Source organism: Neophocaena asiaeorientalis, unplaced genomic scaffold (genome assembly GCF_003031525.2).
Source record: "Neophocaena asiaeorientalis asiaeorientalis breed wild unplaced genomic scaffold, Neophocaena_asiaeorientalis_V1.1 scaffold479, whole genome shotgun sequence".
Lineage (NCBI taxonomy): Eukaryota > Metazoa > Chordata > Mammalia > Artiodactyla > Phocoenidae > Neophocaena > Neophocaena asiaeorientalis.
The window spans coordinates 4045801-4061020 of NW_020173774.1; the positions used below are offsets into that span (position 1 = coordinate 4045801).

General features: G+C 43.0%; 2 protein-coding genes across 3 annotated transcripts in view; both read left to right on the forward strand.

Annotated features, from left to right (window-relative positions):
- Window positions 1-1375: 1375 nt before the first annotated feature.
- CD3G (CD3 gamma subunit of T-cell receptor complex) lies at window positions 1376-9875 on the forward strand. Of its 2 annotated transcripts, none has more exons than XM_024751745.1 (7): window positions 1376-1506; window positions 4723-4746; window positions 5232-5447; window positions 6252-6383; window positions 7037-7080; window positions 7827-7910; window positions 9638-9875. In XM_024751745.1, exons 1-6 carry the CDS (start codon window positions 1452-1454, stop codon window positions 7890-7892), a joined length of 537 nt encoding a protein of 178 aa, XP_024607513.1. In that variant the 5' UTR covers window positions 1376-1451; the 3' UTR covers window positions 7893-7910; window positions 9638-9875. The 2 variants fall into 2 exon arrangements, with proteins under 2 accessions (XP_024607513.1, XP_024607514.1); XM_024751746.1 differs by having other exon boundaries at window positions 7827-7906.
- A 3149-nt stretch (window positions 9876-13024) lies between these two features.
- UBE4A (ubiquitination factor E4A) overlaps window positions 13025-15220 on the forward strand; it is a 35305-nt gene continuing 33109 nt past the window's right edge. Inside the window, exon 1 of the mRNA XM_024751693.1 lies at window positions 13025-13174. The gene's annotated coding sequence lies outside the window, so the exon portion shown is untranslated. The remainder of the gene's footprint in view (window positions 13175-15220) is intronic.

Below are 15220 nucleotides of genomic sequence, written 5' to 3' on the forward strand. Positions count from 1 at the left end.
CCTGTCAGCAACATCACTACATTTACTCACCACCTAAAAACTGCCACCTCTCAAAACCCTTGAGACAAGCTGTGAACACCATCCCAGAAGCCGTATCAGCTAGGTTCCTCCCTGTCCTGGTCTTTCTTGGGACCCTACCCGAGGTCCTCCTTGGGCCGCCTGGGACACCACACTAAGTAGATTCTTTTTTTTTTTCTTCTTCTTCTTTTTTTTTTTTTTTTTTAGCAGGCTCAGCGGCCATGGCTCACGGGCCCAGCCGCTCCGCACCATGTGGGATCCTCCCAGACCGGGGCACGAATCCGCGTCCCCTGCATCGGCAGGCGGACTCTCAACCACTGCGCCACCAGGGAAGCCCCTAAGTAGCTTCTTACCAGTGGGAGTTTGAGCTTTGGGAGCCCCCTAACGAGAGATTTACATCCTGGCTCCAATACTGCCTACCTGCTGGGTCTGAGCCAGTCACAGAATTCTTCAGAGCCTGATTCCCTCAGTACCATGAGAAGAATTCGAATGGAATGTTTCCATGGTACCTGACACTTCGTATGTTCTCAATAAGAGAGGGAGTTATTAATAACAGTATGATTATTTCGCAGCACAGTTGAGTCTCCCCAGGAGACAAATGGACTTTTTTCCTCTGGGCTATGGAAAGCCCAAACTGTCTACACTGTCGCAGTTAGACTGTAATTTATCTGAGGGTAGAAAGCGTACGTGTCTTGCTCACTTCTGTATCACCAGCACCTTGCCTGTGCGTGGCACGTGATGAGAGCTCCGTACATTTTTCTCAATTCACTGGCTGACCGGCTGAGGGGCCTGAGATCCTGGGAACACAGCTGACCCTAGTCCTTGGAAATGTATGGTCTGTCTTGGTGGAACTGTCCTACCTATTCCTTTCCAGGCAGGAACCACTTTGATGATCTCATCTCAAGAGAGCAGTGAAAAAAAATCCCTGGACTGAGGTGGCTTTCTGTTCAGAGTTCCAGCCCCAAGCACCTAAGAGTTCCCACCTAAATTCACTAGTTCTAACAACAACAGCTAGCAACAGGCAACAGCTGGCCGAGATCCAAGTAACAAGTGGTGGCAGAAACGTTTATCTTCCCCTCATAAAAAGAAAGCGGCCCAGGCCACCTCCTGCCCAGCACCCAAGGTGGCTTTCCGTACAAGCTGAGTCTCTGAGATGGGAATCCAGCACTCCCTCACGCTCCCTCCCCTCCACCACCCACGCTCCTCTCCTTAACTGAAAAGCCAGAGGCATCTGCACCTGCCACCCTCCTGAGCCCTGCCCCCACCCACCGCCCACACTTGAAGCAGAGGGTGGAGGCTCCGGGTTCTTGCCTTCTCACTGGGGCCCCAGCCTTAAGGATGCTGGGCGGAGCCAGGCTATACGCTAGCACAGGCTGGCTGGCTGGCTGCTAGGGGCTGCTCAGTGCTTCTGCGGGAGAAGAACAGAGGCTGCTATGGAGCAGGGGAAGCATCTGGCTGGCCTCATCCTGGCTGTCACTCTTCTTCAAGGTAAGGGCCCGCTAGGGGGTCTGACAGTCTGGAGAAGGGCTCAAGGGAAGAAGCCATAACAGGGGGGCAAGAATATTTGGATCTCCTAACCTCAAGCTGTAATCCTAAAGTTCAGAGAAGGAAGGGCAAAAATGAAGCTTCTCGCTGCTCTCTGCTAAAGAGAAGCCGTGTTCCATGGGAGAGATGGAGTCCTTGTCTCTTAAGAAATCAAAACAGATGACTTTACTGGCTTGAGAGAGAATCCCGATGCCACCATCTTAGGTTTGAATGTAGCCCAAAGGGCACAGGCCAGGAATCTGAAGAGAAAATGTATGTGTTCCTTAACTTAGAGCTGGGGTTAGGAGTAGACCTATGAAGCATTCACTCACTCTGTTGGTCAGCTGGTCAACAAATACGTGTGAGATCCCATTACGTGTTAGGCTAGAAGGGTATAAAGGTGAATAAAAACCTTCTGCTCCAATTAGCTCATAGTCTAATTGAAGAGATAAGTTTCAACGTTGCCAGATTGAGTGTAAGGTTCAAAATAGGTTGCCTGAACGAATATTCAGTTGGAAATACAATAGGAAGTGGATGAACTGGGCCAATGCCTGGAATCTGGACTAGAGGTAATCCTCTCCACATTGAAAGTCGTTGAAATCACGCAAGAACTATGAGAGATGTGAGGAAGAGGAGGCTGAGGATAGAACTGTGAGGATACCACCTTTAAGGAATAGTTAGAGAACAAACATGTCAGTAAAGAGATAAGGGAATGATCCAAGAGCTGAAATAATCGGATGAGTGCTATTCCATAGAAACCAAGGGAGTAGAGAGCTTCCAGAAGGAGAAAATCACCATGAGTATGAAATGCTAAAGAGACGTCCACTGATATAAGAATATATTCAGGGGCTTCCCTGGTAGCGCAGTGGTTGGGAGTCTGCCTGCCAATGCAGGGGACACGGGTTCGATCCCTGCTCCGGGAAGATCCCATATGCCGCGGAGTAACTAAGCCCGCGCGCCACAACTACTGAATCCGTATGCCACAACTACTGAGGCCCACGCACCTAGAGCCCGTGCTCCCCAACAAGAGAAGCCACTGCAATGAGAAGCCCGCGCACCTCAACAAAGAGTGGCCCCTGCTCGACGCAACTAGAGAAAGCCCATGTGCAGCAACGAAGACCCAACAGATCCAAAATTAAATAAATAAAACATTAAAAAGAAAAAAGAATATATTCAAAAGTTTAAGTCTGTATACATACTACCAAATGTAAAATAGATCGCTAGTGGGAAGCAGCCGCATAGCACAGGGATATCAGCTCTGTGCTTTGGGACCACCTAGAGGGGTGGGATAGGGAGGGTGGGAGGGAGACGCAAGAGGGAGGAGATATGGAGAGTTTTGAATCAGAGTTAGAATGAGGGGACTCTTTTCCTCCCATGGTGATCAGGTGGATGGGGAGAAGAGCTAGTTAGAAATCTGCTTAACTCTTTGTCTTGCTTTTCTTTATCTTCATTTACCCATTTATTCACTCATACATTCATTCGAAATATATAAAGTTCCTACCATGTTCCAGGCACTGTGCTGGGTGAACTATTCATAAACAGTTCACCCCTATATGAAGTTCTAAGACTGTTGACTCCTTCCAACTGTTTCCATCACACTTTGATCTATGCCCCCATCTCTCCCCATAACAAACTCTACCTCTAGCCACACTACCTCTTTTGTCCTTTTCCAAGTCTGTATCTTTGTTCAGCTATTCTTTCTACCTGGAAACTCTTTCTCTGTCTGGTGAATTCTTACTCATTCTTCAAGGCAGAACCAAATGCCATCTTCTCTGTCAAGCTTTCCCTGTCCCCTCACCCTTGGTCAAAATCAATAGTTTCTACCCCTTTCCATATGCATTTATACAAATACTAAATGATAATTTATAAGTACTATTACATTTATTACATTTGTGTTTATTTTTTTCCCACTTCATTGTAAACTCTTCAGAAGCGGCAACTAGTTATTTGTATCACCACCCTTTTCTTCCACACTTGTTACTCATTACTCGTTACTCAGACACATAATAGTGGTAAGGGTTTGGATTAAATCCGATTGAACTGAACTCCAGTGTTGGTTCTCTATAGTATGTCTACCATGCAACTCTACTACTCTGAGTTTTGAGACAGATTTGAGGGCTATTTAATAGCTAACTCTTTGGGGACATTCAGGGTTTCCACAAAAAATGGATCACCAAGGGTGAAGGTTTTAGAAGTAACTCAGCTCTAAAAGGCTTCAGCTAGTGCACACCCAGTCTTTGCCAGGGCTTTGGCTGCTAAAGCAGAAGAGCATTCCACACTGTACAGGCAATACCCTTACGGATACTGCAATACAGTTCTGCAATGCTAACCGTCCAGAGTTAGTGTCAGACCTCAAAGGTTAAGGGCTCAGTCCCCAAAACGACTGCCCTCACTTTAAAAGCTAGGCACAAGTTCAGGGATCCTCAGACTACCCACACTTCTAACGAACTGCCTACAAATCTGGAGGGTTCCCAAGAACCCCCTCAGAATTTGCTAGAACAACTCACAGAACTCCGGAAAGCCCTATCCTTACTACTACAGTTTTCTTACAGAAAATAAAATCAGATCTATCCAAATGAAGAGACACATAGGGTGAGGTCTGGGAGGGTCCTGAACACAGAGCTTCCATGCCCTCTCCTTCGGGAATTAAAATACATCACCCTCCTGGCACATTGATATATTCACCAACTAGGAAGTATGAATGAGTTTTTATTGGGGTTTCATTACATAGGCATGATTGATTGAATCATTGGTCGTGTGACTGAACTCAATCTCCAGTCCTCCTCCCCCTCCTAGGGCTCAAAGCCCCAATTCTCCAATCACATGTTTGGTCTTGACCCGTCCCATCCTGAGTCATCTCATTAGCATAAACTCATGTGTGATCCAAGGGCCCACGAAGAATCACAAAGGCAATCCTGTCATTCATGAAATTCCACGGGTTGAGAAACTCCCTCCCAGCAACCCAGGAGAAAGACCAGGCAAACTCTTTGCTATACGACACCCTAAATTCGGTTTGGTGATTCAGGCAACAATCCAAAGAAATAGGTATAGATACTGTCACTCGCATGAATTAGGCTCTTGCTCTCCATGTTGGCCTCAAATGACCATGGAAATGATACATCAGGGGCTCTGAATGACTTCATGCCCAGCTGATCCTCTGTCTCTCTTCTGTCTCTACAGGTACTATGGCACAGTTGAATGAAGGTAGGGGAAATGGCTTCTTTCTATCATCAACCTCTGAGGAAATTCATGGAAATATGGCTTCCCACAACAGTAGTCCTATAGGAACAAGTGAAGAGCTAAGAAGGGATGGGATGATGAAGGATAGAGAGCAAACCTCTCCAGTGTCAACCAAATCAGTGGCCAGCCTTGACCTCCCTGGCAGCTTTCCTGTAGCTACACAATTAGTTTTCTGGTTCTTGGAGGAGAAAGAGGACCCTAGCAGCTAGGCACTACTCAAAGCACAACCTATGAATCAACAGCATTGGCATCACCTGGGAGCATGTTAGAAATGCAGAATCTCAGTCCCTCCCCAGAACTATTGAATAAAACCTGAAATTCTAACTAGACCCCATGTGATTCATGCGCACATTAAAGCTTAAGAAGCAGTACTGTCGTGGTCTTCTCCTGATGCCCTGGGACAGGGAGAATTTCAGAGGCAAGATCTTAACCGACATTTCCTTTTTCAGTAAAAGTGGATGAAAATCAAGAAGATGGTTCAGTACGTCTGACTTGTGACATGAATGAAAAAGTTATCAAATGGTTTAAAGATGAGGTGGAAATAAGTCCTGTAAACACAAGTAAAAAGACTTGGGACCTTGGAAGTAGTACCAAGGACCCTCGAGGGATATATTGGTGTCAAGGATCAAAGAACCGTTCAAAACCACTCCAAGTATATTATAGAAGTACGTATCCCCTTTGGTTTGCTTGTGTGAAATTAAACAGTACTTGCTGTTCTGGTGAGCTTCTTGTCTGGGGTGAGTGTGGAAATAGATGCTAAGCAGTGAAGTAAGAGCCAGTTTTCTTAATCTCAACATAATTTTTTTTTAATTTATTTATTTGGCTGCACCGGGTCTTACTTGAGGCACGCGGGATTTTCATTGAGGCATGGGGGATCTTTAGTTGCGGCATGTGGGATCTTTTAGTTGCAGCATGCAGGATCTAATTCCCTGACCAGGGATCAAACTCTGGCCCCCTGAATTGGGAGCATGGAGACTTAACCACTGGACCACCACGGAAGTCCCTCAACTTACTTCTTTTTGAATTTAACAAAGCAGTTCCCCCAAATTCTTGAAAAAGCATAGCCTGTGTTGTAAAGCCTGACTCACTTTTGGGTAGGCCCCACAGATTGGAGCAGTCAGCAGTTTATATAAAGTGAGTTAGGGCAGGTAAGGGAGACAGGGGAGACTACAAGGTAAGTAACAGGAATGTAGAAGGCAGTTGAGCATGGAGAATGGGATCTGGTCTTCCTTATATTTCAATAGTTGCTGGGAGTAATACTACATGGGCTTCCCCAGGACTCGTGGGGGACAGAGGAACATCAAAAAGCATTGAGTTCTCAGCCCAAGGATCTTCCCAGGCAATTCCCTTGCCATACCACCCACAGAGGGAACAGTCTTCTGCCCTAGACAGAGGTATTATCTCAGGAGAAAAAAATCCAGAACAACTTTCACACCTCGAAGGAGGCTTATCCTTCCCTTTCCCCACAGTGTGTCAGAACTGCATTGAGCTGAATTTAGACACTGTGTTTGGCTTTATCTTCACCGAAATCATCAGCATTTTCCTCCTTGCTGTTGGGGTCTACTACATTGCTGGACAGGAAGGAGTTCGCCAGTCAAGAGGTAAAAGAATGCTCTTAGCTGAGAGGTGAGACCACCTGGGACCCTTAGCCTTCTTCCTACCAAAATAGAACCAATAGAAAAGACTGGGTTGGCACGTGTCACTGATGAGCACGACTGGGTGGGGCTCTGGTTCTGTAGGCAGGAGAAAAGGACACTTGGTGTTTTCGCAGCACATTTGCCTATCTCAAGATCCAACTCTCTCTGATTGGTCCTCTGTGCTTTTTAAAAAACTCTTTCTTGAAGTAAAACCTACATACAGAAAAGTGCATGAATCACATACACACAGCTCAAAACACTTTTCTAACAAAGCAAACACACATATGAATCCAGCACCCAGTTTAAGAAAGAGAACTAACACTTGTGGTCACTTCCAGCCTCCACTTAGTCCCAAAAGCAACCACTATCCTGACTTCTAACAACATTGATTCATTTTGCCTGTTTCTGTTGCTTACGTAAATAGCCTCATACAGTAAGTACTCTTGTGTGTGGCTTCTTTTACTCAACGGTATGCTTGTGACATCTACCCATAGTGTTATATGTAGATGTATTTCACTAATTCTTATTGCTATTCAGTACTCCATTGGGTGAATATATCCCAGTATATTATTTATTCTATCTTGTGTATGTGTACATTTTGTTTATTTTTTGTGCAGCTTCAGACAAGCAGACACTCTTGTCCAATGACCAGCTCTATCAGGTAAGGGAATGTGAAGTGAAAGAGACATTGCTAGTTAGTAGTGGTAAAATTTTGGAATGGGGGGGCAAGTTATTTGGAAGAAACTACTTAGGACATACCAGACGATGGCATCGTTATCCCTTTGGGTAGAATGGACGAAATAAAGAGAAGGGTTGAGAGAGACTGAGGTCAGGGTCTAGTGACAAAAAGTTGAAGAACACACAGAGAAACTAGATACAGAGCCTCCATTCTTGTCCTCTCCCACCCCCAGGACCATGAAGAAACCACTCCAAAGCCTTGAACATAAAAAGCACTCAATAAGTATGCATCAATAGAAAACAGACTATGGTTACCAGGGGGTAAGGGCAGGGAGGGATAAATAGGGAGATTGGGATTGACATATACACACTACTATATATAAAGTAGATAACTAATAAGAACCTGCTGTATAGCACAGGGAATTCTACTCAGTACTCTGTAATGATCTATATGGGAAAAGAATCTTAAAAAAAGTTTTTTTTAAAAAAGAGTGGATATATGTATATGTATAATAGATTCACTTTGCTGTATACCTGAAACTAACACAACACTGTAAATCAACTATACTCCAATAAAAAAATTTTGAAGTACATATATATGAAGAAAGGTGAAAAAAATAAAGACATTTAGAGTGAAAGCTAAAAATTTTTTTAATTAGAAAATAAATATGCATCAAATTAATTCATAGAGGATATGGAAAATGATTATGACTGTACTATCCTTTTTAGCCCCTTAAGGAACGGGAAGATGACCAATACAGCCACCTTCAAGGAAACCATTTGAGGAAGAATTGAGCCCAGAACTCAGAGTAGGTGTGTCTCTCTACACCAATTCTAAGAAAGTGCCTTTGCACTACCTGCCTTCCCAACTACTGCCAAGTTTATCTCCTTTCCCCAAGCAGCTATAAGGATGGGGGGTAGGGAGGATTGATTGATAATTCCTTGGGGGGAGGGGGATGACTCTCCTGTGCATTAGGATTTTTAGCAGCATCCCTCACCTCTGTCCACCAGATGCCAGTAGTACTCCCCAGCTGTGACAACAAAAATACCTCCAGATATTTCAAGTATCCCCACGGGATGCAAAGTCGCCCTTAGTTAAGAATCACTGAACCTATATTAACCTTCTAATCACCCAAGCACTCAATCAGAAGTTCTAATTCAATCAACCAGAAATTTCAGTCAGGAAAACAGGACCCAAGCATTATTTGGTTTTCTGAACCAGTTGCAATTTTTCTTTTTTAATCCAGGTGTTTTCCCTTCTACCCAGTTCTCAGAAACAGAGCAATACATTTTGGAGCAATCCTAGTAGAGATTTTCACCCCTAAATCTAGACTCAAGATTCCCAAAGGTGACAAATGGAGAAGAAAGGCCATCAGAGCAAATTCGGGTTTTTCCTCAAAAAAAAATAAAAAGTAAAGTAAAACTTGTATGGTGTTTCAGGAGCGCCACCTATTGGAAGTAATTTTTCTGTAAAAGAAAAACGAAAAGGTCAAATAACCTCCTTTATTTGAATACCATTTTTTTAAGTTTGCATTTTTATTTACTTTCTTTATAATTCACATGGTTCTAATATGCAGTGAAAGGTCGCCCTCCACCTCCCTCTCCAGCCACCCAGTTGCCTTCTACAGAGGCAAACAATAATACTAGTTTCTTACATAGCTTTACAAGATATTTAAAGTATTATATATCGGAGGTATTCTAGGCATACATAAGCAAATTCTTTTTTTTTTTATGGATGATAAATGCATCGTGATTTTTTGTTTGGTTTGGTTTTAGCTGCGTTGGGTCTTCATTGCTGCGCGTGGGCTTTCTCTAGTTGCAGCAAGTGGGGGCTACTCTTCACTGCAATGCGCTGGCTTCTCACTGCAGTAGCTTCTCTTGTTGTGGAGCATGGGCTCTAGGCGCACAGGCTTCAGTAGTTGTGGCACATGGGCTCAGCAGTTGTGGCACACGGGCTTAGTTGTTCCGTGGCATGTGGAATCTTCCCGGACCAGGGATGGAACCCATGTCCCCTGCATTGGCAGGCAGATTCTTAACCACTGTGCCACCAGGGAGGTCCCCAAGCAAACTCTTAAGTACACATTATTCTTCCTTCCCCTATTTTTCACACAAATGTTATCATACTATACATCTTGCACTTCTCACCTAATAAAACCTGAAGATTACTTCATACCAATATATAAAGGAGCTCTTTTTTTTTATGCAGCCACTTTGTACAGATCCCCTATAATTTATTTAACCAGTCCTCTATTGATGGAAATTTCAGTTTGTTCTTTTGCTCTTACAATGCCACAATGACTGTATAAATGTCATTTTTTAAAATTGTATTGAGGTATAATTTACATATAATTCACTCATTTTAAGTGATTTCACCTGTTCTCGGTAATTTTTAGCAAATTTACCCAGTTGTACAACCATCACCATAATCCAGATTTAGAATATTTCCATCAGTCTCTTAAGATCACTTGTGCTCTTTGCAGTCACTCCTTGTTCTCACTCTCAATGCCAGGCAATCACTAATCTCTTTTCTATCTCTTTAGATTTGCCTTTTCTGGATAAATGGAGTCATACAATATGCTGTTCTGGACATTCTCGTACAAGTCTTCGTGTGGACATATGTCTTCATTTGTCTGGGTCGATATCCAGGAATGAAGAATTGCTGGGTTGTATGGTAAATTTATGTATAACATTTTAAGAAACTGCCAGTTTGCCAAACTGGCTGTTCCATTTTACATTCCCACCAGCAATGGATGAATGAGGTTCCTGTTTCTCCACATCTTCACAAATATTTGTTACTATCTTTTTTAGTATAGCCATTCTAGTAGATGTAAAATAGTGTCTTATTGTGGCTTTAATTTGCATTCCCTAACGACTAACGATGTTGAACATCTTTTCATGTGCTTATTAGCTATTCTTATATCTTTAGTGAAGCGTGTGTTCAAAACTCTTTTTTTTAATTGAGTTGTTTTTCTTCTTACTATTGAACTGTAAAAGTTCTTATATATTTTTGAATACAAGTCTTTTATCAGCTACATGATTTGCAAATATATCTACCAGTCTGTGACTTGTCTTTCCATTTTCTTAGTGGTGTCTTTTGAAGTGCAAGAGTTTTTAATTTTGCTGAAGTCTGTTTTACCCATTTTTTAAAATGGATTGTGCTTTTGGTGTCATGTCTAAGAAATCCTTGCCAAACCCAAGGTCACAAAGATTTCTCATATGTCTTGTTTTTACAGTTTTATTTCTAACAATAAATGTCATTTTGAACATTAAGACTATTTGTAACAAATACAAATAAATGGAATTGTAGGACCATAATGTATTCGCACCTGTAATTTAATTAAATATTGCCAGATTGCACTTCATTGAGGTTGGACCAATACATAATCCTAACAAGAGTGTCTACTGTTCCATACCCAATCTAACAGTGTACTATTAAATTTTTTGAACTTTGCCAATCTGATAAGTTAAAAATGGCATCTCAGCTTAATTTTAATCTGCATTTTCCTAACCATTTGTTTTTCCTTCTCATGAAATACAGGCTCATATCCTTTGATTTTTTTTTTTTTTTTTACTGTTACTCTTGGTGTTTAGAATATAACCCCTTCTCTTAGTGTTATTTATTTATTTATTTATTTATTTATTTACTGCGTTGGGTCTTCGTTGTGGTGCACGTGTTTCTCATTGCAGTGGCTTCTCTTGTTGCGGAGCACAGACTCTAGGTGCACGGGCTTCAGTAGTTGCAGCACGCGGGCTCAGTAGTTGCAGCATGCGGGCCCTAGAGCGTGCGGGCTTCAGTAGTTGTGGCGAGTGGACTCAGTAATTGTAGCGCACAGGCTCTAGGGTGCACGGGCTTCAGTAGTTGTGGTGCACAGTCTCAGTAGTTGTGGCACACGGACTTAGTTGCTCCGTGGCATGTGGGATCTTCCCAGACCAGGGATTGAACTCAGGTCCCCTGCATTGGCAGGCAGATTCTTAACCACTGCGCCACCAGGGAAGCCCCTGATCTTCTTCTTATTCACTTGCAACAACCCTTTACATATTTGGGAAAATAGATCTTTTGTTTGTGGCATTAGTTGCAAATATTTTTCCAGTGTTGTTATTTAGATTTTGACTTTACTTATGGTTGGTTTTCTATACACATTTTACAAATATTTGACTGTAGTAGAATTCACTGTTCTTTTATGGCTTAGATTATTCTTTTACAAAACTTCTCCCATTAATTCCTATAGCATTTTCCTGGTTTCACTTTATATATTTAAATCTTTGATCCACCTTGAATTAATTTTAGTGTAAAGGTCTAATATATTGACTAACGTTTAAATCCATAGCTACCCACTTATTCTGGAAGTATTTATTGAATAATCCACCTTGTGCACATTAATTTTAAATGCTGCATTACCACTCCACTCTCACCAGATTGTAAGCTCCAGGAAAAGTTGTATTTTTTTTCTACTACTGTAGCTTCAGGAGCTAGAACAATGCTGGAACATAATAGGCGCTCTAAGATCGCTCAACATTTGGTGTGTGTCTGTGTGTGTTACAGTATACTATTCAGTGGCATTAAGTACATTCACAGTGTTGTGCAACCATCACCACTCTCATTTTCAGAATTTTTTATTATCCTGAAGAAACATTTTACCCATTAAACAATAACTCCCCATTCCTCCCTCACCCCACCCCTGGTAACCTCTTTTTTACTTTCTGTCTCTGAATTTGCCTACTCTGGGTACCACGTATAAGTGAAGTCATACAATATTTGTCCTTTTGTGTCTGGCTTATTTCACTTGGCATAATGTTTTCAGGGTTCATAGCAAGTATCAAAATTTCCTTCCTTTTTAAGGCTTAATAATGATGTGTATGTATATGCCACATTTTGTTTGTCCATTTACCCGTCAATAGACATTCTGGGTTGTTTCCACCTTTCACCTATTACAAACGATACTGCTATGAACAGTGGTGTACAAGTATCTGTTTGATTCCCTGCTTTCAATTCTTTGGAGTATTTACCCAGAAGTGGAATTGCTGCATCATATGATAATTCCGTTTAACTTTTTGAGGAACCACCAAACTGTTTTCCCAAAGTGCTCCACTATTTTACATTCCCATCAGCAATGCACAAGGGTTCCTGTCTCTCCACATCCTCACCAAGACTTATCTTCTATTTTTTTTCATAATCACCTTCCTAATGTGTATGAGGTGGTATTTCACTGTGGTCTTAATTTGCACTTCCCTAATGATTAGTGACATTGAGCTTCTTTTCATGTGCTTATTGGCCATTTGTATATCTTCTATAGAGAAATGCTTATTCAAGCCCATTGTCCATTCTTTAATCAAGTTGTTTAGGTTTTTTGTTGAGTTATAGGCTTTTTATATAACTGGATATTAACTTTTTATCAGATATGTGAGTTACAAATTTTTTCTGTCACTCTATGAATTGTCTTTTCACTTGCATGCTTGAAAAGTATGCTGCTTCCTTTGCCTTTGTGTACCTCAAAGTAACCTTTAGGATGTACTCGTCTTCACTTTACAAATAAGAAAACTGCACTCCAATCAAAGCAAAGCTTAACACATTTCCGGGTACCTAATAACAGTTCACAAGTTTCAGTTATTGTTAATGCTACTGTTATTGCTTCATAGATAATAATTATCTATGAAGAGTTACAGAAGCTGTTTCAAAAAGGCCTAAGATCGGTGGGACAATCAGCGTTAAGTCCACAGAGGCCAGGGTTCACCAAGTCATACGTGCTGCTGATATATGGGTTTCCGAGAGCCGTATATGCCGTCGAGCTCCACCACAATCCGCTCCCAAGTCAACCTGACCCGCCCCCAATCCAACCCCAAATCCACTTCCGGCCACTTCCGCCCCGCCCAAGCCAGTTAGCGCATGCGCAGTGGGGATGTTTGCGCGCCCGCTTCCAGCGCAGGGCGACACACCCAGCTTCCGGCGCCCAGATGAGATTCCACAAGGCCCGGCGCCTTGTCATGACGTTAGCTCCGGTGGCCGTGCTGAGTCGGAAGTGGGAACGCTTCGGCCGGTGAGATTCTGTTGTGTCGTCGCTGCTGGCCCTCAGGCTCTGGTAAGAGAGGATATAGCTGGAGGGGAGGGGATCGTTGAGTCTCCAATGGGATTTTTCTTCTCCTAGTCGAATGCCAGTCCAAACGTCTGCACTCTTACCTCCTCCAAATGCCTTCTCCTGTGCTTTCCTAAACACTGTCTCTCTCCTTCATGAACTTCGACCCTGTTTGCTTTGGGAACCCCTTACAGTGCTCCAGCTACTGGCATCTCTGCCCCTCTTTGCCATTTCCCTCCTGGAAAAGGCCGAATCCTGGCCTTGCATTATCTTTGGTTTTCTTTCTCTAGAACGTGCCCCGAGTGGGTGGGTCTCCCTCTGTGCCGCGAATCCCTTATGGAACCTGGAGGGACAAAATATAAAGAGTAGACAACAAATAGCTAGGTGCAAAAGAAGAGAAAATTAAGCACGAGTCGCAGTAGTCAAACCAGTCGAATCCGTATGGCAAGGTGTTGATATTTCTAAAGGCAAGTGATCAGTTCACCACTCAAAACTCTCCTGGCACTCTGCTTCTTGCTCCCACAGCAGTTGGGTTTAGAAGACATTTCTAAAATTGAGTTACCAGAGCTCAGGAGCTTATACTTGTTGGGTCTTCTCTTTGGATTCAGTTTTTCACTCCCAGAACAAGGATATGTTTAGTCTCACTACCTTGATCTGTTTTGGTCTCACATGGGAGCCGTCCTGAGATAAAATGGGGCCCAGGAAGGAATGCTGTGTGCTTTGCGACTTGATGAGATCCTTCTAGCTTGCTGATGTGATGGAAGGATCTGTTGCCACAACAAAGGCCTGAACGTGTAACAATGAAAACATTTTTTAAATTCCTTTTTTTGGTTTGATCTATGTATTACTCACCAGGAAAGAGACCTTATGGAGTATAATTTAATAAAGCTTGATTTTTTAATAGATTTATTTATTTCATTTTGGGCTGCATTGGGTCCTCGTTGCTGCACGTGGGCTTCCTCTAGTTCTGGCGAGTGGTGGCTACTCTTCGCTGCAGTGCGCGGGCCTCTCATTGCAGTGGCCTCCCCTGTTGTGGAGCACGGGCTCTAGGTGCACGGGCTCGGTAGTTGTGGCTCACAGGCTCTAGAATACAAACTCAGTAGTTGAAGCGCACGGGCTTAGTTGCTCCGTGACATGTGGGATCCTCCCAGACCAGGGCTCGAACCCATGTCCCCTGCATTGACAGGCAGATTCTCAACCACTGCGCCACCAGGGAAACCCTAAAGCTTGATTTTGACAATCCTAGTTTTGTGAAGTATTCCAAGTATTTCTGTTTAAAAGGAATACCAAATCTGATGTTAAAACGTTTATGTGCTCACCTCTTTAAAAGCTGACAGTGCCCCTTAAGGGATTAGCAGTACTCTTTATAAACAAAAGAGTGAATCAGGGGAGGGTGAGAGGATTTTGTAGGACTGGAGATAGACAGCATTTATAAATGTAGAGTCTTGCAGCATACGTATAAGAGGGAAACATGGGGCTTCCCTGGTGGCGCAGTGGTTGAGAGTCCGCCTGCCGATGCAGGGGACACGGGTTCATGCCCCGGTCCGGGAAGATCCCACATGCCGCAGAGTGGCTGGGCCCATGAGCCGGGGCCACTGAGCCTGCACGTCCGGAGCCTGTGCTCCGCGGCGGAAGAGGCCACAGCAGTGAGAGGCCCGCGTACCGCAAAAAAAAAAAAAAAAAAAGAGGCAAACGTGTTTTTAAAGGGGACGTATTTGGGGAATTCCCTGGCGGTCCAGTGGTTAGGACCACGGTGCTTTCACTGCAGAGGGCTCAGGTTCAATCGCTGGTGGAGGAACTAAGATCCTGCAAGCCATGCAGCCAAAAGTAAATAAATAAATAAATAAAGAGGACGTCTTTTAAACATCAAATCCAAAAACATCTGAGGATTGGTGGTTATATTGATTGGTTATTTGCGAAAGGCTGACAACAGGTTAGTACTTTATCTTTGTATGGCAGTTGAAAGTAGGAGATTATAAATTCCTGATGACATTGAATACTAAACAAAATATCAAGGTTCCATTTTATCAGACCTTTCTTTTGGAGTGGGTA